The sequence below is a fragment of the Chenopodium album genome, chromosome 4 (genome assembly GCF_948465745.1).
Source record: "Chenopodium album chromosome 4, dcCheAlbu1.1, whole genome shotgun sequence".
In the NCBI taxonomy this organism is placed as follows: Eukaryota; Viridiplantae; Streptophyta; class Magnoliopsida; order Caryophyllales; family Amaranthaceae; genus Chenopodium; species Chenopodium album.
The window spans coordinates 11026435-11048720 of NC_137837.1; the positions used below are offsets into that span (position 1 = coordinate 11026435).

The 22286-nt window shown below is 34.8% G+C and overlaps 2 protein-coding genes and 1 pseudogene across 2 annotated transcripts; 1 reads left to right on the forward strand and 2 right to left on the reverse strand.

The window, feature by feature from the left end:
* Positions 1-3862: 3862 nt before the first annotated feature.
* LOC145627638 (uncharacterized) lies at positions 3863-7564 on the reverse strand. The gene is made up of 4 exons (XM_081680002.1): positions 5667-7564; positions 4407-4565; positions 4215-4288; positions 3863-4129 (listed from the first exon to the last, which is right to left on the reverse strand). Exons 1-4 carry the CDS (start codon positions 6184-6186, stop codon positions 3863-3865), a joined length of 1020 nt encoding a protein of 339 aa, XP_081536128.1. The 5' UTR covers positions 6187-7564.
* A 1303-nt stretch (positions 7565-8867) lies between these two features.
* On the forward strand, positions 8868-10035 carry LOC145628896 (DNA damage-repair/toleration protein DRT102 pseudogene; annotated as a pseudogene).
* A 119-nt stretch (positions 10036-10154) lies between these two features.
* LOC145628895 (zeta-carotene desaturase, chloroplastic/chromoplastic-like) lies at positions 10155-17791 on the reverse strand. The gene is made up of 14 exons (XM_081681328.1): positions 17486-17791; positions 16125-16249; positions 15586-15720; positions 14656-14728; positions 13926-13999; positions 13656-13760; positions 13191-13435; positions 13005-13092; positions 12396-12438; positions 12150-12306; positions 11579-11707; positions 11402-11474; positions 10662-10826; positions 10155-10469 (listed from the first exon to the last, which is right to left on the reverse strand). The coding sequence occupies exons 1-14, from the start codon at positions 17619-17621 to the stop codon at positions 10308-10310; spliced, it is 1710 nt and encodes a 569-aa protein (XP_081537454.1). The 5' UTR covers positions 17622-17791; the 3' UTR covers positions 10155-10307.
* Between the last annotated feature and the right edge of the window lie 4495 nt (positions 17792-22286).

The window sequence follows — 22286 nt, forward strand, 5'->3', positions numbered from 1 at the left end:
ACTTCGATTTTTGTTTATGCAGATGATTCGATATACCAATTCATAGACTTCAATAAATAAAATCAATGACATAAATTAAACGACTAAAAACTGTATCTGTACGAACAATATAATACAGTCTCTGCCTCTCTAATAATGATTCAGAATATCAACCCATGAACTTCAATCAATTTAATTTCTGAAAATTCTTGAACATTTTCTGTACAAATGACATAAAATGATGTAACTGTATCTACTGTACGTACAATATGTATGCCACCAGTATGCTAAGACAGACCTAGCAGCAAACGTGCTACATTAGTCATCTGTAACATTATATTCTCGAATTATAAACATATATTCCAAACAATTTCAGGTTCTGAACTCAAATAAGGGAAGAAACGAAGCTACAAGGCTAGCTGTTAAAGTGTGATAGTCTGAAACAGTGGTGTCGAAAGCAATATATCCTGCTTTGCTGATAAATGTCAAGTCACCTAGCTCTCCGAGGTTGAATTGCAGCATGATATGTTCACGTGGGTGAATAACAAGGCATAGAAGAAGCCGTGTTGCTACAAACGTTGCCTTCTTTAAAGACTCATGATGATGCATTTGGAACCAAGCACAATGCATCATACATTAGCCTGCAATCAAAAACCCCCAACAAATAAGTTCTGAAATTCATTTCTTGGCTTATGTAGATATAATTGGAATCACTATTAGCTGTTTGAGTGTACCTCTTCGGACAACTCCCAACTTAACTCTCCAATACAGACTATCAATCTCATGTCCGATATAATCATTGAAACTGATGCATGTGAATAAAAGAAAGAAAGAAAGAAACAAGTTAAGAAATCCGGCATATACTTAACTACTGAGTACATACTGAAGTAGTGATGACAAAAGATAGAAGATGAGAAGCTAGCTCGGACCTACTCTAGTAGTTGACACATATTGTTGAATCATCTCCCTGAAGTTATCACTTGCTATGACAGCCTCACAGGTGTAGGTTATGTTGGAAAATTTTTTGAAGCTACCATCCATTTCGAGTAATTCCACAGCAAACTCTCTAGGAGAAGCATTTCCTGATATAAATCATCAAAAGTTTGACACACTTAATTTCCTTATGTCATGAAATCAGGCTGCAAATGTGGGATATCGAACTTGCTGATAGAAAACCATATATTTATATATAACAAGTACTTAAAAGTTAACATTTGATTTCTGAAACAGAACATGAACAAATGTCACGGAAAATGATTATTGATTAACGAGGGACAATCTCCTATACTCCATTGAGCTAATGAACTAAATATCAATACCCGGTTACAACAATTTCCACTGTATAATTCTGGTTTTTTCATATTTCAATCAAATGTTTGACATCAGGCAACATTGTGTAAATTTGAGTTAGTCACGAACTTCAATTGGAACTTTAGGAAAATTTGTCGGGAAAAACCTTTCATTATACACATTTTGCAAGTAAATGACAATCTACCCCAATTACAACTCATTTTAAGCACTTTAGAAACTTAAACTTAATATTGTTAATTAATCCCTAAATTTTTTACAAGTAATTGCAAGATTAGTTTGGGAAATTTTTCATACAATTAGGTGAAATTTTCTAAATCTAAATTATATATGATTCATACAACATTCCAATTTGTTAATTTACAACCAAATGATATATTATCCCCAAATTAAAACCTTAACTTCAAATTAAAGAATTAACTGAAAAGCTTTGCAGTAAATTACGTGTAACTAGGGTTTAAACTAGACAAATTAAAACCACAAATAATTGTATTCTTCATTACAGTGAAATGATAAGAAAATTAAATGTGTCAGAACAACCTTCATAACAAGAAATGTAAAATTTACACTGATAATTTCATATATTTTCACAATCAATTTAAGAAACCCTTCTTTCTCATAATAATCAGACTTTAAATCAATGAACAATAACATTAATTTCACACATTTCCCACCAAAAAAATATACATTAAAATGTTACAGAAATTATTATAAAAACAGGACAATCAAGAACTACTTACCAAACATGAAATTGAGTTGAGAAGAGCCAAGAAAATGAAAAAGGGTGACAGTATCATTATCAGAAGCATCAACAAGATTATCGAGAATACATTTCAAGTTAATCATCTTGTTGATCATACCATTTTTGAGCTCAAAGTTGATCAAACCAGAGGACTTCAACCAAAGATTTCCTACAACCTCGATTTCCGTGTTCCGAACCGTGATCTCCAAACCATTCTCTTTAACTTCGATCAACCCCAACCCAGTTGGATTAAAACTGGCATCGGTTAGAGATTCCAATGCCTGCTTCAGTTTACTTGCTGGGTTTACTTCGAAACGAAAACTCGAAATTGGCGCTTCTTGGAAAGTGTGAATTTGATCGTCTATTGTAGGTTCTTGAATTGTGATTTTGGGTTCATTAGAAGATTGAATTGGGTTTTTGACATTGACGGTTTCGAGATCTTCGACAGATTGAATTGGATGCTGGAGATCTCCAGCTGATTTCATGGCGCCTGGCGGGAAGAATGAAGACAGAGGAAAAAGATAAACAAAATTTTAAAGGTTTCTAATATTAGTTGTTACTATCAACTCTACTTGAATTTTCTGGTATTGGATATCTGCAAAAATGGGAAATTAGTGAGCAGAAACTTATTTGATAGTAAGCAATAATTTGTATTCCCCTCAAAAAAAAAAAAAAAAAAAAAAAAAAGCAATAATTTGTACTACGTATTTATTGTTTTTAATAAAGGGTTAAAATTAGGATGAAATGAAATTACTGTAAATAGCAACAAATTCCCGCCATTTATTTCTACAGACTGTGTTTAAATGACTTCCCAACTTTTGATTACTAGACTAGAGTAGTGTTAGACCCATTTTGTATTGGTTGACTTTAGAGGTTCAAGTAATGTTTAATCCACTTTGGATCTTAGAGTCAATGAAGCCCAATATGAGAATTGTGTAGCCCAAACTAAAGCCAATTGTCAGCCACAGCATTAGTATGATAACGAACATCAATTTTTTTAAAAGACTATCCGACACGAGATAATTTAAAAAGGGTTTGTAATATAAATTAAACATATAAAATGATGAATTACACAATAATAGGTCTTTCACAATGAGATCCATAAGATTAGGATATAGAGGTTAGTGAAAGGGTCTTTCCACTCCATTACCTAGCAAATAGTAATTGCCATCCTCATTTGATTATATTTCGTTAGGGGCCATGCTCAAATCATCTTCCTAACTTAAATATTTCCTTTCTTCGGGTGCGTTCTATTCACCTGATTTTTACTATATGAACTTATCTGAAGATAACAGCCTTCATTCTCTACCTCGAGTCCTCGACACCTGTAAGAATCCTAACACTCTCATTTTTCACAAGGGCAAGAGGTGAGAATCGATCCTGAATCTCCTAGAACCGAGAGGGAAGCTTTAATAACTTGAGTTATCCCTCACTCTCATCAATTTTAATCTAAATGTACAAAATTATAACTGACTCGCAAGAATGAACAAACACATCTTTCTGAAAAAGTGACCAACAATAAGGTATTCATGATGGCACTTGTGTTATCACTGTTATGTACAATATAGTGTCTAATGATAAATGAGATGGGTGCCAAGTATTGAACTATTGATCACTTAAACTTCATTTTTTTATGCAGAACACCATAAAAACAATGACATAAAACGACTAAAAGTTGTATTTGTAGGGTACGTACAAATGTACAATATGCTACTATGAATATGCTACATTGAGTACATTCTTCTGTAACATTCTGTAACAAGAAGCTATGTTCTGTTTAGGATTATATGTATGTACGTATGCCAAGCATTTTCAGCTTCTCAACTCCATCTATTACATTAGTGAGGCAGCAGAAGCTAAAAGGTGAAGTCCAGGTGAACCATTGACGTCAAAAATGATATATTCAGCTCTGCTGATGAATACCAAATCTCCTAGCTCTCGGAGGTTGAATCGCAGCATGATCTGCTCGAATGGGTCAGTAACAAGGCACAGAAGAAGCCCTGCTGCTATGAACGATGCCTTCTTTAAAGACTCACGATGATGCAATCGTAACCAAGCCTGATGCACCATGTTTGGTGCCATTCCCCTAATACCATTAACCTGCAATCAAAAGTACAGTACTGAAATTATTTCCTTGGCTTCTGCAGACATAATCGGAATCCAAATTTTAGCTGTTTAAGTGTACCTTTTCATACATCAGCCGCCAATCTCTTTTTCCTACTGAGACGGTAAAAACCTTGTCCGATATTTCCAGTGAACCTGGTACATGTGTTAAGAAAGAAACAAACAAACAAGTTAAGAGTTCAGGCCTGTACTTAACTACTGAAGTAGTGATTGATAACAAAGGAAAGAAAATGAGATTGAAGCTAGCTCATACCTATTCTAGGTTTTTCAATATCCTGAAATGCTTGAATTATGTCCCTGAATTGTTCACTTAGTATGACAGCATCACAGGCGAAAGTAATGTTGGGAAATTTCTCGAAGCTAGCATCCATTTCGAGTAAATCCACAGCAAAGTGTCTAGGAGAAGCATTTCCTGAAATAAATCATCAAAAGTTCAGCATACATATCTGAACTTGCTGATAGAAAAACTAACATTTGATCACTGACTTAGGGAATGAAGAGCATGAACAAATGACAGGATATGTGTACCACAAAAGATTAGTTGTTTTTGAGTGACAATCTGCTACTAACCAAACTCCGTTTAGCTAATGAACTATCAATCTAAATAACCCCTAGCCTATCAATATCCGCCTACAATAATTTTCGCAACATCTTGTATAAATTTGAGTCTGTCACAAATTCAATCGAAATTTAAGGAAAATTTGTAGGGAAATATCTTTCATAATTCATTTTGCAAATAAATGCCTTATGCACTATAAAATGGATTTTGTCAACATTTTGTTTGTGGCCCACGTCCAACGATTTCAAACCTAATCTAGTTGCACCCAACTTACCCCAAATAAAACACAATTTAAGAACCCTAAATCAATGTTTGTTAATTTATCCCCAAATTAAACCCTAATTTGGAATTGAAGGGTAATTGCAAAATTAGTTATGGAAAATTTCATACAAATCATGTGCAATTTTCTAAATGGAAACCACAAATGATTCATAAATTACTCCAATTTGTTATTTTACCCCCAAATTGAGAACCCTAATACTCCGTATCAAGCTTGATTAATTATCCCAAAGTAGTACCCTAATTTTTTTTGAAAAAAAGTAATACCCTAATTTCAAATTGAAGAGTAAGTGAATTTTTTGCAGTAAAATACATGTAATTGGGGTTTAAACTAGGCATATAAGAACAGCAAATAATTATATTCTTCATTAAAACTAAAGGATCGTGTTTTTTTTTTTTTTTTTTTTTTTTTTTTGATAAGGAAAACTATAGGATCGTTAATAAACATTCAGTTTCTGACACAGATTATAGAAATTCAATAATGTAATTTTTAATGTATAATCTATTTTCACAACCATTTAAAACCCTTTTTTCTCCTACAGTAATAATTAGACTTTAAATCAGTAAACAAAAACATTAATTTTATACATTACCCACTAAAAAACTTGCATTAAAATCTTACAGAAATTTTAAAAAATAAAAAACAGGACATCTCAATTTACAAGAAATACTTACCAAACATGAAATTGAGATGAGAACAGCCATGAAGATAATGAAGGGTGACAATATCATTAGCAGAAGCATCAACAAGATTATCGAGAATACAATTCAAGTCAATCATCTTGTTAATCATAGCCTTTTTGAATTCAAAGTTGATCAAACCAGAGGACTTGAACCAAAGATGTCCTGCAACCCCGGTTTTCGTGTTTCGAACCGTGATCTCCAAACCATTCTCCACAACTTCAATCAATCCCAAACCCTTTGGATTAAATTTGGCATCGGTTAGAGACTCTAAAGCCTGTTTCAGTTTACTTGCTGGCCGAACACCGCAGCGAAAACTCGTAATTGGTGTTTCTTGGGAAGATTGAGTTTGATCATCATGTATTGCAGGTTCTTGAATTGGGGTTGTGGGTTGTTTAGATGATTGAATTGGGTTTTCGACGTTGGCGGTTTCGAGATCGTTGAGAGATTTAATGGTGGTGGAGAGGGAATGGTTTTTGATTGAGGTTTGGTTTTTATCTAGAGTTACGGTCATGGCGGGAAGAGTGAAGAGAGAGGAAAGAGATCAACAGAATTTCAAAGGTTTCTGATTTCTGAATTTACTGTCACTGTAGTTTTAGTTTTACAGAGTTTTTTAGGCTTTGATAAGAAAGGTTCTTTAGCATAAAACAGCCGCAATTGAGTCGTAAATTAGAGTATTAGGGATATATTAGGGGCACACGTGATAGTGAAATTTTTTCTATGGAGGCGGATGCACGATGCTCCGTGTATCCATTTTCTTTTAAAAAAAGGCAGCATGTAAATCTTCATTAAATAATGATACAGTCCTTCAAAAAAAAAGATACGGGATTATAAATTGGAAAAATTGCTCCCATTAATCTGAACTTTGCCTCGTCCGTCCAAATTAATCCCAACTTTCGTTTATTATCTATCACTCCCAACTTTAGGGGGTATTAATTTCTATTGCACCCAACCGGTCATCTAACCTGATATAGCAAGTCACCAGACACGTGTCCTCACGTGATAGGTCCAAAAAAAATTAAAAAAAAAACAAAAATTAAAAAAAATTACCAAACCCAGCCCCCACCCCTATCCCGGTAAACACCCCTCCCCCACCCCCACCCCCAAAAAACTCTCCACCGCTGCCGGAAAACGGCGCCCACCACTCTCCCGCCCTGAAAAACCCACCTAATCTTCCCCATCCCTGTTCTCGTTGCACCTATTATTAGCAATCACCACCGCAATCAACCCTTCTCACGACCACCGCACCACCTTTGCTCCCAACCATCGACACCAAAATCACCACAAATCGCGCGCAGCTGCCCCAATTAGCAACCCACTGCTTCACCATGACCCGCAACCGCCCTCAACAAGTGTTCGACAATTCGAACAGAGCAGCCCATGTTCGTCGCGAGCGCGGCCTCTGCCACCGTGGGGGTTCCGTTCCTTTCCCCTACTTTGGTGCGCGAGAGAAGAGAGATGGTGGGGGCATGGGGTTGTTGCTTTGGGTGGCCGGTGCTCCGGGGGAAGGGGGTGGCTGGCTGCGGGCTGCCGTTGGGTATTGGGTGGTTTAGTATAGTTTTTTTTTTCATTTTTTTTGTTTTGTTTTTTTTTTTTTGTTTTTTTTTTTTTTACTTTTGAACCAATCAGGTTGCGACACGTGTGCAACTAATGACAAGTCAACAAAATTGACCTCTTCAATCGGTTCCAAGTCATTTGGGTGCAATAAAAATTAATACCCCCTAAAGTTGGGAGTGATAGATAATAAACGAAAGTTGGGATTAATTTGGGCGGACGAGGCAAAGTTCAGATTAATGGGAGCAATTTTTCCTTATAAATTTATTTAGAATAATTCTATCTATAAGAACATATAGTATCAGATGAATTTGAAAAAAAAATCTATTCAAAGCCTTTAAACAAAAGAAATTATATAAATTCTTAAATGGACCTGGTTCACACTAATTTATTGTGGACCACTAACATTAGAGAAAGTATGGTTGTTTTATTAAGAAAAAAAAAAAGGTCACTATAATTAAAAAAAGGTCACTATATTGAAATAAAAATCATTTTGGTAATATATATGCCTAAGTGGTTATTTTTGTAATGAAATATTTTATATACTGATCAATATGAATAATAAAGGCCACTATGTTAAAATTAGGGTAATAGCGTCATATTTCAAGTTCACAATATTATTAAACGTTGTAGTAGTTTTAATAAAGGTTACTAGGTTAAAAATAAGTTTACTATGTTAAGAATAATGGTCACTATGTTCAATATAATGTCAGTTGCGTGTGTATAGACCTCGGGTCCACAATAATATTATTGTGGACCAGGTCGACGCAAGTCTTTTTGAAGAAATTATGACGAATGCTATGATAGAATGAATATAAGGACAATTATGTTTTGTTTTGTTTTGTTTTCACTAACTTCAAGAAGGCTATTCAAATTTAATTTACATCTAAAATACTGGTAAGAAAAGTAACAAATCACACAAAGATATAGCTCAACATCCTAAAATTGTACGGAGTACTCCGTATTCTGTATCTATGTACAAATATACTTGATCATCTTAAATTGTGATTATGACATGAAAATTTTATGTAGAGCTTATTTAAGATGATCATGTATGGAGCTCTTTATACCTTTCCTAAACAAACTCCTTCAAATGTACTCATACAATCATACTCCTCTAATTTTTTAAGTGCTACACTTTTAAATTTTAATAAACCATTAATTTCTCTAATCCATAATAGGGGAAGTATTAATCATACATACTCATACATATATAATAATTCCTTCATTTATTAATTGTAATTACAAAAACTTGTAACTATGTTTTTTATTTTAACACTAACGTAACTATGTTTAACTTAACATTAGAGGTGTTGAAAACTAATTTAATCAAACTCAATCCTTTTCGACCCGTAAAAAACCATTAGAGGTGTTGAAAACTAATTTAATCAAACTCAATCCTTTTCGCCCCGTAAAAAACTTATGGGTAACCATACATATTCATACATATATAATACTTCCTTCATTTATTAATTGCAACTACAAAAGCTCACGTGACTATGTTTAACTTAACATTAAAAACGTTAAAAACTACGTAGTAATTTAATCAAATCCAATCTGTATCGACCCAAAAAAGAAGAAAAAAAAAAAAAAAAAAAAACTTGATTCAAATCTAGAAAGCAAACGGAAAAACACGTCATTTCTAAATCCAAACTCCAACCCACACTCTCCCACAAATTTCCATTCTTTCACTCATAATCTCACACTCTCACTCCATTGACTTCATCAATCAGTAGCCTTCAACCATGGCCGATCAACCCACCACCACCCAACCTCTCAAATTCGTCACCGGCGCCGACCCCAACGGCTGCACCCTCAAAGACGCCCTCGTCTCCCACCTCCGCTCCCTCAACTACCAAGTCGAAGACCTAGGCGTCGGCCCATACTACTCCATCGGCGAGAAAATCGGCCGGAAAGTCGCCGCCGGCGGTGACACCACCCGCGGCCTCGTCGCTTGTGGCACCGGCGTTGGTGTCCAGATCTTCGCCAACAAAATCCCCGGAGTTTACGCCGCCGCTTGTCTCACCGCCGACGAAGCCAAGAACACCCGCTCCATCAACAACGCCAATGTCCTCGCTGTATCCGGCATGTCAACTCCACCCGATACCGCCATCGAAATCGTTGACACCTTCATTAACACCCCTTTTAAGTCCCCCTGCCCTGCTTCCGGCAACAAGGAATGGGACCCTGAAGTGGAGGACTTCCTCAACAAGTCTGTCCCGGAGATGGCAAAGATTGGAAAATCGGAACCCGAATCAGAAGGGGAGTGTGCCATTTGCTGCCTGGCGAAGAACAGGGAGTTTGTGCCAGTGGAGATAATGCCCGGTGGGATGATGAAGATAGTGAGGGAAAGTCCGACTGCCGCGATTATTCGGTTTAAGGCGGGGAGTGTGGAGCCTGCTCATCATCATAGCTTCGGGCACGATTTGTTTGTGATGAAAGGGAAGAAGATTGTGTGGAATTTGAGTAAGAAGGAGAAGTATGATCTGAGTGATGGAGATTATCTGTATACACCTGCTGGGGATGTTCATAGAGTTAAGTATTTGGAAGATACCGAGTTTTTTCTTAAGTGGGATGGTCCTTGGGACATTGTTTTGGATGAAGATCTTGAGTCTGCTAAGGCTGCTATTGCTAAGGAGGATTCCTGATGTTGAAATCGGAAAGCAAATAATGTGCTACAAAGTATTACACATTGTGAGTTTGTAACATTGCATTTTCATGTGCCGTGGTGTTGCTGATGTTGTGGTTCTGATTCTGTATCATCATATACTTTGTTGAATAAAAATAGCTGCTTGTTATATTATTGTTATATGTTACATTCTCGATTTTTTTGTCATAAACTCATAATGTTGTGCTTGTGAAACATAGTAGTATCAATGCTCTGCACAATCTACGCTGATGATTTGAAATTTAAAAAGTACTAGTAGATTTAAATGAAGCAATATGCAGATTATATTACACATTTTGAGCATGCATGTTCGGTGTATCAATACATATACAATATCAGTGAGGGACTACTGCCAGAATATTACAATGCATTAAGGTGGTAAAAAATTAGGGAGCTAAGAACTATGTGCATAATCATACGAGACTTAACTGAGAGGGGGAAGTTATAGTAGGTTCTAGAGATTCTATGGCAGGGAGTTTCTCCCTTAATGCAAACAGATCTTCTCCAGCGTCACATATGTAAGCAGCTGCCTGCCTGCCTGACAGAGTTGCACCCTCCATACTATCTATGTAATCCTGTCAAAAGGGCCAGTTACGAAGTCAAGTATTCTATCATTATAGGTATTTTTTAACAGGTGATTCAATTTAGGAATTTTTGAATCAGGTGATTTCAATATTAAGTATTCTTATCCTGTTAAAATTGTCGCAACAAGAAGAAAACGGTACTAATGCATTTATGCATAAAATCAGAAAATCAACATCAATTACCTGCTTTGTGTATGACCCGGCAAGGAAGAAGTTGTTAACAGGAGTCTTTTGATCAGGTCTAAACGGATCTTTTCCGGGACCCTCGCGGTATAAAGACTGCCCAATTTTGACAACAGATGACCAAGTGACATCCAAGCCTCGAGAAGATGGAAATAATTTCAGAACCTGGCATGGCAAGCAAACAGAAGACTCTCAGATCATGTGTTTCCATGCGTAACAAATATCAATCACTATATAAGCAAAAAGGTCAAGTCACTAGTCAGCAGCTTAAAATTTACACTGAAAGCCTCTGAAGAGTAATTACAGGCTTGTAGCTAAATAAAACAAACTTATAAGCCCGGTGTACAATAAATTTGTACATAAGTTGTGAAGTTACCCTAAAATGATTAAAAGATACTACGTATTACCTATCATCTCTATTGATAAAGATGCTTTCTTTAAAAGATTTAGAACCAAATCCATAAAACTTATCCTTGTAAAGCTTATCCCAGGACTATTAACATTGTAATTATATTAGGTTTGAAGCTAACCCTCAAAGCAGGTTAAAAGCTATCTAATTTGGTTAGAAGTTACCCTAAAACTATTCAATGTACATTAATATTACACAAAAGTTACCCACAAGAATTTGCAAATGACAAAGATCATACAACTGATAGTACACTGAATTTAATTTCCCGCAGCAGTCGTGATAAAGCTTATGACAAGGCAATGATAACAGTACATTGCTAGAGTTTACTCACCTGCTCTGAAACTCTTTTTATAATTTCTTCATTCAATAATGGCATGTAAGGATCTCCGGGTGTAAGAACACACCTGCCCCCCAAAACATAATTTGTGAGTATAAAGGTGCAGATCAGATCATATTTCCACAGCTATAGATAGTGTATAGCATTATTTCGAAAAAGAAGTTTCCTTACTGGAGAAGTGACCCTTGCCCTGCAATATAGTAATCTTCTGGTGATGTCAAAGCCAGGTCTGCAAAACATGAAAAATCTGCATCTGGTGTGTACAGGAGATTGTCCAGTCCTGTTGCTTGCTTCAGTTGCCTGAAATGTACATCGCAGAAATTTTGATGATGAAATGAATCACCAATGTATCATAAAGTCACGACTTTATATGAAGTATTAAACTATTTTAGAATCTGAATTTGATGTTCATTTCTCTAGTACATGTAAGGGAAGATTCTAGCATGAGATAGTTTTATTCTATTAGATGGAATACATTACTTCATTTCAAAACAATAGCCGCCCATAACTCTCACATATATCAAATAGGTCACTTGTGTCTTAAAGTACATGTGTTTCATACAAAAACCAATCATATGTGTCACGAACTCACAAGTCACATGTGATGGTTGTTGAGGTGAAGACATTACTTGTTTAGTCCAGAAAAGCTCGAGTATGATTTTATGAGATTCTGGTTTCATTTATATTCTTACTGTGATTTATAAAAACTCCCCTATACTACCAGACCCAATTAGATCATCACCTAGATTGTTGTAGATCCCGCAATTCTGTGACCCATCCATTGTATCTAAGTTGCACAGTGACAACAGGCACTCCAACAAGCTCATAGATATTGTTGAATAATTCCATATCTCTCCACTCTGCTGGCAACAATTTTTTTATTCCAGGAACGTCACAAGCTGCCACGCAGATACAGGATTTGCATCAAAATCTAAGTCAAATCATAAATGTAAAGCACAATGCACAGTAAAAGGGTGCAAGGGATTACCTGCAACATAAGCGTCAGCCCTCACTGTTTTCTTATTTGTGGCCTGAGATTGATGAACATGACAATTACACCTAATATTAAACAAAGGTGCAAGCAACTCTTCAAAAAGAAACAGTAATAAATTACTAGACAAAAGAACCGGTTGATTTTAAGAAGCAATAGTTTAATGCTCCCCAACAGCTAACAACATATGATACAGAACACTTTCCTCAAAACCCCATTGGAGTTGAGAATTGGAAGCTCACCTGCAGTCTGAGACAGTGAGACCCACTATCTCATCCACACCTTTTCCTTTCTCTCTCCACCCTAATACCTTTCTCTTCCCCTCCCAATTCTCCAGGCCACAATTGAGGTCTTAATAATGACACATCTGAGTTCTAGCTAGCCTCAGTACATAGAGGATGATTGGTATATGGTAGATAAGTAGCCAAAATTTATATGATCATGACAGTATGACACATTGACTTGCAGAGAGGATAGCATAAAATGCATAATTCAGAGCACAAGGCCGCACCTAATTGGATGCAGGAAAACAGAGTAACAGACCCAACCTACATGAGGATCCAAACCTGATGACATAATAATTATTTTTTATATGAGGAAACTAACCTTGGACATGGCCAGTCCTGTTACATATGTCTCTCCATTTGGGGATCGATCATAAAGAATTTTTCTGCATCCCCACCTTAAATGAAACCTGTCATGGTGGCGATGGGAATTCATATATGTAGTTGTTAGCAATTCATCAAATGACCAGAAATCAACTAATGAAATGGAACTTCACAGATACACCACCTTCCTCCTTTCTCTTCGATATACTTTCTAATCGGTCCGCTCAGATAAACATCAGGAGAACCCTTGAGCATGCGTAGCAATGAAGCCTCTGTCTTTGTGGCAAACAATGAGAATATAGTGAGCATACAACGCGCACTGATATTATCACAATCAATAAACCCTAGAGCATAGGCAACAGGATCCCACATTCTCTGAATGCTTGCACGTGTTCCACCTTTCGATAAAAACCATTCTGAGAAGCTTATCTGCATATTGGAATATAGATTGATGTTTAGATATTAAAAGGAATAACAATCAAAAGAATTTGCAGTTGAGCAAAGGATAACAGACAAAATAATTTGCTAATGGGCAAGGGACAACACCAAATAAGGGGAAAAAGTATAACTTCAAAATAATCTGGTATGAAAAGCTGATACGGGTCTTTGATGAAAAAGTTTGCAGCAGAAGATAACACTACATGCTTACAGAATCTAAATTCCGTATATCCTGCATTGCACCATCTGGATCCACAAGGGCACGTACAACTGGACTCAGTGCAAGAGCCAATGCATTTCTGGCTTTGTCATAAGTCTGCAAATATTTCAAGTGCATGATTAAGTCATACTCAAAACTTAGAAAGGATACAATTTGGGTGAATCGAATTATTGACCCCATCCCATAATGTTAACCATTGACAGAACAAGGCTCTTGTAGAAAGTGAAATAGGACTAGAATTATCCTTATTGCAGTAGTTACCTGAAGCTGATTTGTTGCCAAAAATGCTCGTATTCCATGTATTGGAGCTCCAACAGGAAACCGGAAGTCAAGCTCTGTCAAATTAATCAAGTCAAACATCAAAACTTATATAGTGTTTACATCTTGCTGTATCATTCTACTATTATATCCAAAGAGACCTCGGCTCCATCTGAGCCATAGGATATAATCGTGGTTGCAATCCAATAATAGTTGCAGTATGTTGCAGAAGCAGCATCTCAGGGAGTAGTATGTCACATTTCACAGGCATCATTACGTGAATAGACAAATTGGAAGATTTTCCACTATGTCTTTAGAGCAAATACTATATATCTAAATATCCTACATACATAAAGGTTTAGCTTTTCACAAGTACTCATAACGTGACCCAATAGACATTTGTATTATGGTTTCCCTTTAAATTCTTCATAAAACTAGTGGTTACTGATTAGTAAAACCATGTGTCTTAAACTTGAGACGTCTCACATAAGATTTAATGATCTCATCACCAAGATAGCTGACAGTTTGTTACCATAATGAACATTACAGTATCATTTTAAAGCATGTAATTGAACTAAATTTCGATTATCTACATGTTGAAAAAGCTATAGATAAAGGCCTCCGCATAAAGGATCAGTCTTGATTTAATTTCATTAACCTGAGCAAAAAATAATCTTAGAGATATGTTTATTGAATTTAAAGGGACAGAAAACAAAGTATACAGAACACATACCGCCAATTTCACCTCCTTCGTTCACAAAGGTATGAGTATGATCCTTGACCAGAAGATTTTTTTCTGCGCCTACCTAGTAGGAAATAAAAAATGAAAAACACTAAGTCAATGCTAGCAAAAGCAGCAAAGTTATAGACAACCAATTACATTGATTTCTTAGTTTTAAAGGGTGCAAGGTGAAGGCGCGCCTTTTGTAGGTGAGGCGCACTTTATTTATATAATAAGAAATTTTAATTTCAATCAAATAGGTAACAAAAATTATGAATTCTAAGAAAAAAGTGAAAGGGCCATGTGATCAATTGCTAGGGTTCTTCAAATATAATTGGGTAATATGGGGTTTGGGGTTTCTCTCTCATCTAGTATTAAAGTAAATCTGACTGATGTAAAGTCATGTGGTATTTATTTTAAATATGATTTTATACATCGCCTATTGAAACCTTACAACATAAGGCGCAAGCGGCCTAGAAAAAAGTGTATAGGCACACCCCTTTTGTAGGTCTTTGCGCCTCGCAGAGCTAAGGTGCTAGCTCTTGCGACTAATTGAGCCTTGCACTTAGGCGCACCTTTAAAACTAAGAATTATTTTCACTTTCTGTTAGGGTTTTCGTCTCAGACATGATAAAACAGTGTCATAATGTAGCGATAACTAAATGAATCCAGCCAATACCAAATTGTAGAAAGTTATTACTACCAAAGATAGATTTTTGTCTAGAACAACGTGTTCTCGAAGGAGAACATTCGCCAATTCGCCATAAAATCAGAAAGCATCTTATGTCTATTGTCATATAGAGGAATGTTTATGATTTCCAAAGGAAGAAATGTACGAACAGCTGACCAGCTATGCCAGATCAGCAACAAGTACTCTGTAAAAAAAGAATAAACAGACAAAATCAAGTATGACTATATTATAACATCAAAACAAGATGTTCACCTTTTTCAGCAATCTGAACAGGTTGTTATAGCACCCAAAGAAGACATGCAGTCCCATTTCGATGTGGTTTCCCTTTTTGTCAACAAAAGAGCCCACCTTTCCACCTATAAAAGGCCTTGAGTCATATATATCCACCTGTGAAGAATAAATGTACATTAAATTAAATGGGAATTATTGAAGAGTCCACAAAGATTTCTTCACTTCCTATAGATTCTTTTGATGATAACCCTCATATAAAAGGCGCTGCTCAAGTTAATTGACTTTTCTTCTTACAAATAGCCCCATATGTTCCTCATAATATATAAGGGTGAGAGGTATGAGTAGAGATATAAAAAGATGATCTTAGGCTCCCAATCATTACATGTGACAAACTCCCAGTTATTAAATGATCTAAAGATCCCAATTGTATAAAGGACAATGTTAAATGCAGACATAACGCATTAAACACCATATTCATTTATGGGTGAATCTTCAAACATTTTGTCCCCCAGAACTGGTTGGGAACTCTAGCGTACAAGAAAAAAATTGGTGCTGAATACCTCATGCCCTTGATCCAAAAGCTCAACTGCAGTGGACATGCCAGCAAGTCCTGATCCAATAATTGCCACCTTAAGCTTTGGGCCCTTGTAGCGTTCAGGTTCTGGGGGAAACAACCCCTTTGGAGCTGCCAATAAGATCATTCCAAGGTAGATTTAAAAAAACAATCAACTATACTTACCTCAAAAAAGTAAATATCTTTCAAACTAGCTAATCAATTCTCAATTTCTAGCAAATTTTACAGAGTTGGTGATGTTTTATTTGAGTAACATGGAGGAATAGATAGTTACATACACAAACACAATAAGAATACTGAAAGAGGTATGATGATGACATGCCTGAAATATAGATGTTAATTTAGCTTGGAGTCTAGAAATATTGTTATATGTGAAATCAGCATTCATCTCTACTTAACAGTATAAACCACAAACCAGAATTTCAAAAATCCAACATCTTCGATCTCCATGACAATCAGGTTCATTGTAAAACTACATCTAGAATGAACTTCAGCTCAGATCTTTTACTTAATTCATGTATTATTAAATTGAGAGCACAATCGATCTCATTAATGTGCTCAAAGTTTATACATCTAAAGATTATTCAAATTTCTCCCACTCAACTCAGAAAAACCAGGAAAACTTCTCCTTACGTACGAATGAACGATACACCTTAGACAGGAACCTAAATGAATACACAAAGCAAAAAAGTACTGCTACTCGCCTACTCCCAGTTTAGCTTTGAGACACTACATTAGAACAGGATAACCTAAATCCAAAATGCATCAGATACTGTTCATTGATATAATAAGATAATCTCATGAATTTACCAAAGCTCAATCACATAATCCTTAAATCATGTTTGTATGTTTGTACGCGCATTACTAATTACTCGAGTAATTGAATTTGACATCTCTTGATAAACTTAGCAAAACATTAATTTTATAATTAAAATTATATTTCTACACAACAGCATAGCCGGCTTCGATTTTTGCCAAAAATAATCTAGAAAGTAACAAAAATTCTGATACAAAGGATAATTTTGGTTTTTCCAGATTTCGATTTTTTCCAAATGCATGCTAATTTCTCTGAATATATCAGCTACAAAACATTATAATACAGCATTCATTAAATAAATCAAAAACTAGGCAAAGCAGATGAAATTCACTCAATCTATATCAAAATAAAACACAATTTGAAGCTAAATTCATTGAATAAATAGCACGCTAACATATCAATCATGCAAAAGATTAAACCAAATAATTCAAACAATTCGCAGTAAATAAAATACGAAATCATTTTACAAACAATTAAGCTCAGAAATACGCAATTAGTCAATAATTGAGATAAAAGTAATCAAATCAGACCATTAGTACTCATATCGGAAACATCGGAGTCCAAGGAGCAGCGAATGCGCCAACACTGGCGAAGATTAAGCTGAGGAACCGAATTCCGGTTGCGAATTACGGCGGAATTCGCCGGAAAACAGAGAGTAGACGCCATTAGAGAAGATAGAGGAGAGAGAAATTAATGTAAAATGGAGGTTTGTTAGGCGGAGAAAGCAGCCATGAAAGAGAGTGTGTTGGGGAGGAGAGAGAAAATTAGAGTTTGGGTGTAATGGGTTTGGTTATCTCTTGAGTGGGGGAGGCGAAGTGGAGAGGAGGAATTGCCTGAAATGGAAGTTTTGTCATGGTGTATCTAAATTCAATGTCATTAACTTTAATTGAGTTCGTTTTTATTTACTTGCAACACAGATTTGTAACACGCATTTTACGGTTGAGATTATATAATATGAACGCACAAATTATTTAAAATAATATTTATAAGTGATATCTAATTCTACTCTAATCCTCTTGTTAAATTTTATTTTGATAAATCCGCTCGTTTACCTTTAATAATCATCTCCTAAAATTACGTGCCTAAAAGGTGTGTTGTAAGTAAGAAAAAACAGAGGAAATAACACTGTATAGTAGTATTAAGGGTCTGTTATCATACGTTGAAATTCAGTTCAGTTCAGTTCAGCTCCTAATTTCCTTCTCTTATAAAATATTCAGTTCAGCTCAGTTCAGTTCAGCTGAATTCGGTCGAGAACAGGCCCTAAGACACGAGATAAAAGAAAATTACTTAAATGAACTCAATGATATTTGGTTCATATACCGAAAGAATCTAAGGTGGAGAACGATGTTACTATTCTATACTTTAACTTACGAATTATATAAAATTGGACATAATTCAATGAAACTAGATGAATTGAATTGGTCTAATAATACTCCATCCATATTTAAATAAATGATACGTTTCCCTTGCGAACGTATTCTAATGCAATATTTTGATTGACAATATATGTAATTATCAATAAGTACAAATTATAACAATTGAATTTTGATAAACTATTCAATGGGATAATTACTAGCTAAGCACTTAAAAATAACGGGAATGGATAAGTGATCCACACCCTCAAATACTATAATTATGATGATTTAGCCTTGTGACCTTAACATTATAAGGGTCTATTCACTTCAACTTAATTTCAACTCTAATCAGTTCAATTCAATTTAGTTCTTAATTCCCTTTCTCTTAAAATATTTATTTCATCTCAGTTTAATAAATACGAACATGCCTTAAGATGAATTTATCTCCAAGTAAACCAACTAATAAGAAGTGTATTATTGTTTCCACAAAAATTAATGGAGGACTTACGTGGTGGGTATAAACACAACCAACGTATGGTGCATTGGTGCGACGGTGCGAGTGGTTATCCCACTAACAACAAGGCCAATAACTCACTAACTTAAAGCTGATAAACTGGACTGCTCTTGTAATCACACGTTTCTTTTCTTTACCAATGCTGAGATCATTCTAAAACTTTTCCCTCCTTTGTTTATTGTTTCTGATTTCTGACTTGTTTGGGCCTGAGCCCAACTTATTCCTTCAACCCGAACCTTAAAAAGGCCCAATTTTAAAAGAATTTTATGGGCTGGTCCAGCAATACTAGAACCCAAACCTTATAACTAAATGGAAGAGGATCCATAACCAACTATAAACGACAGGTTCCGGAAAATATTATCATTACTCGAATTCATTGGATTTTTCTAGTTTAAAGCCAATTATAGGTCACAAACTTCTGATGTTGTAATCTTCTCATTCTATAATGTATAATGTACATGATTTGATTTTATGTTTTGAGTTATCACCTTCAAGACTCTAAACGTTAACTAGGTCAAAAAATGTATTCCACAAAAGCATGTGTACGTTATTAATTGTTGTACAAGTTATTTATATACTCGAATTCTGAAAATATCTAGAGTGTACTTGTGTTAATATTGAGATATATCAAAACTACTTACGAAAGTTATTGAATTAAAGGATTATGGTGAAAACTGAAAACCATATGATCATTGACTTCTCTATTATTGTAGTTATGTACTTATGTTCGATTAAACTAGATATTTTAGCTATCTTAAAATCTCAAGCATATAACTATTACATCAAAGCATTAGATTAGCACAACTTCTTTTTATCCCTAAAAGCCACATATGCCTCCAAAGTTACTTAACTTTTCGAAACACTACAACCATTAAAAGTTACTTTCACAAACAATACTACTTTTCAAAAAAAAAAAAAAAAAAAAAAGAGGTTACCTTTTGAGTTGTTATTGAACATATGGTCATGGTATTGTAAAATTAAGCAAGAAGCATATTTCCTTTAATATATCTATCAATTTTGTTTACCACAAGGAAAATGTTGTGGTCAAAGTTATACACCTTTATTTCTCAATGATTCATGATTTATATTTAAAACACAACGAAACTTAAAAATCTTAAACCCCATTACATAGCTTGCGAATATAAAATTTAAGGATATGACTGAATTTAGGTCTTAAAACATTTAGACAGTTGTCTAGACTAGACACAATTTGTAAACATCAAATCTAAATTTGCTCTAGATCCATTAGATACATCCCAAACACTACGTTAGAACTAAATAGTACTTCGATTTCAAATATTTGGTACCCAAGCAAGACCATCCATTCAAAGTTTCAAAACAATTCATCTTAGAACATAATTCATTACAATAATTGAACTGTGTCTCCAAATACTCCATCTTAATCAATTTCTATATTCTTCTAAGAATCTCAGCAGCCAATCAAACGTGAGTCTGAAAGTATTTCGTACACTCCACTTGCTAAATTAGCCAATAAATTTATTAACTGCTTAAACAACAAGTAGTGTGATTTTATGAGACCAAGGGACAAGATTTGAAGTTCATAATCTAGAAAAAGCGTGACAAATTCATCATTAATAATAGTAAATCGTCCTAACATACTTGGACACAAAGTTTGGCATGGGCCTAAAAGAGAAGGAATATTGGACCGACCCTATAATTCTATGATCTTGACCTTAACCCTATTATGATAGCTTTATACTTGTATGTTGGAAATTCTGATTATAAAGCTGAACAAGTTATTCACTTTTTTAGGTCCAACTTTTTGTCATAAAAAGATAACTGTTAGTTTATGAAGTTATGATATACGGAGTACAGGTAAACAATAGTACTTTCTATTCACTAAGTAAGCTTGGCGGAGCTAATTAAGAATTCACCTTATAATTTGTGACTTTGAGGTCACACGTTCGAGCCCTATCAATGACATTTGCTTGGGATCGGAGTAGAGTAGGAAAATTTCCTTACCTCTCCCTCTACCTTTAATTAAGTACGTGTTTGCTTGTGTAATTGGGCTGGCTTAACCTAGGTGCTATTTATGTAAGGTATATATGCTTCATACTAATACTCGTATATATATGTCAAAAGTCTAGATCTAAATTTGATAAGTCGGGAAATTCAAAAACATATATAAAATATCTAATAACTTATAGTCCATACGAGTTATATCCATATCATTTTGAGTCCAAATTCATATAATATTTTCTCATTAATCTTATCCATTCTATTTGACACTATTTTTTACTTTTTACACTTTCTTTTAGCTTATTTCCATTTGAATTAATCAGGGTCTGTTCTCATTTGATTATTTTCAGTTCAGTTGAACTCTAATCAGTTCAGTTTAGCTAACTTCAGGGCCTGTTCACATTTACTGAATTTCAGTTCAGTTCAGCTCCAATCAGTTCTGTTCAACTTCTAATTTCCTTCTCTTATAAAATATTCATTTCAGTTCAGTTCAGTAAATGTGAACAGGCCCTCAATCAATGAGAACATGTCCTCAGTCCACCTTTCACCTCATCTCTCTTATTTATTGTTGAGTGCATGATCAAACTCACATGTGAATTCAAGTGTTGCCCCACATTGAAAGAGAGTAATAATGTTAGATCAATGTGTATCCTACATTATATCGAAGAATCAAGAATGTTGTGCCCACTTTATAAGCTTAAGGAACTACTACTCTTATTGACATATAATTCTAAGACGAAACCTCTTTAAACTTGTAAAGTGGACAATCGTGACGTACGTAGTGGTGGAGATCTACTTAACAATTATTTTCTTTTTCTACACCCATTCTGCCATTCACAATCCAGTTAATTTCCATCTATGCATCTCTAGAAACAAGATCAAAGTTTATAGCTTGTGAGTTGAACTTTTTCATTTATTTTAATTTTAGTTTATTTTTTTCCCAAAAAGGGAGAATATCTAAGAAATTATAGACCATCATGAAAGCTAAAACCTAATAACTAACAGGACAAAAAGTTCACTAATTAAAGCTGGAAAAATTACAAAATTTCCACTATGTCATCATGGTCGTTTTGTCCATCTTTCATCATGTTTTTTTGCCGCGTGAATCCCTTGATAATTATGCTCCAATGTTGCAATTTGCTCTTTTTAGAGTTTAATCACCAAATCTTGTAAATATTGATCAATATCTAAAGCCACTTTATAAGTATATGAGTTATCCATGCTAATTTTTGGATTGGTTTCCATAACAAGTATTGATAATTTAAGATGGTGGATGTTGATATTTTATTGCTATAATTGGCTGGTTTATATACTTTGTTTTGTTTTTGTTTTATCTTAAACCATATGATTTTGTATACATATATATATAGAAAACATAATTATGTTATTAATTGTTAAATTTGACTTAATATGTACCCATCTTATTAAAAGTTGGTTAGTAATTGGTAAGGGTTGAATATTATCAATTTTAAAGGAAACACG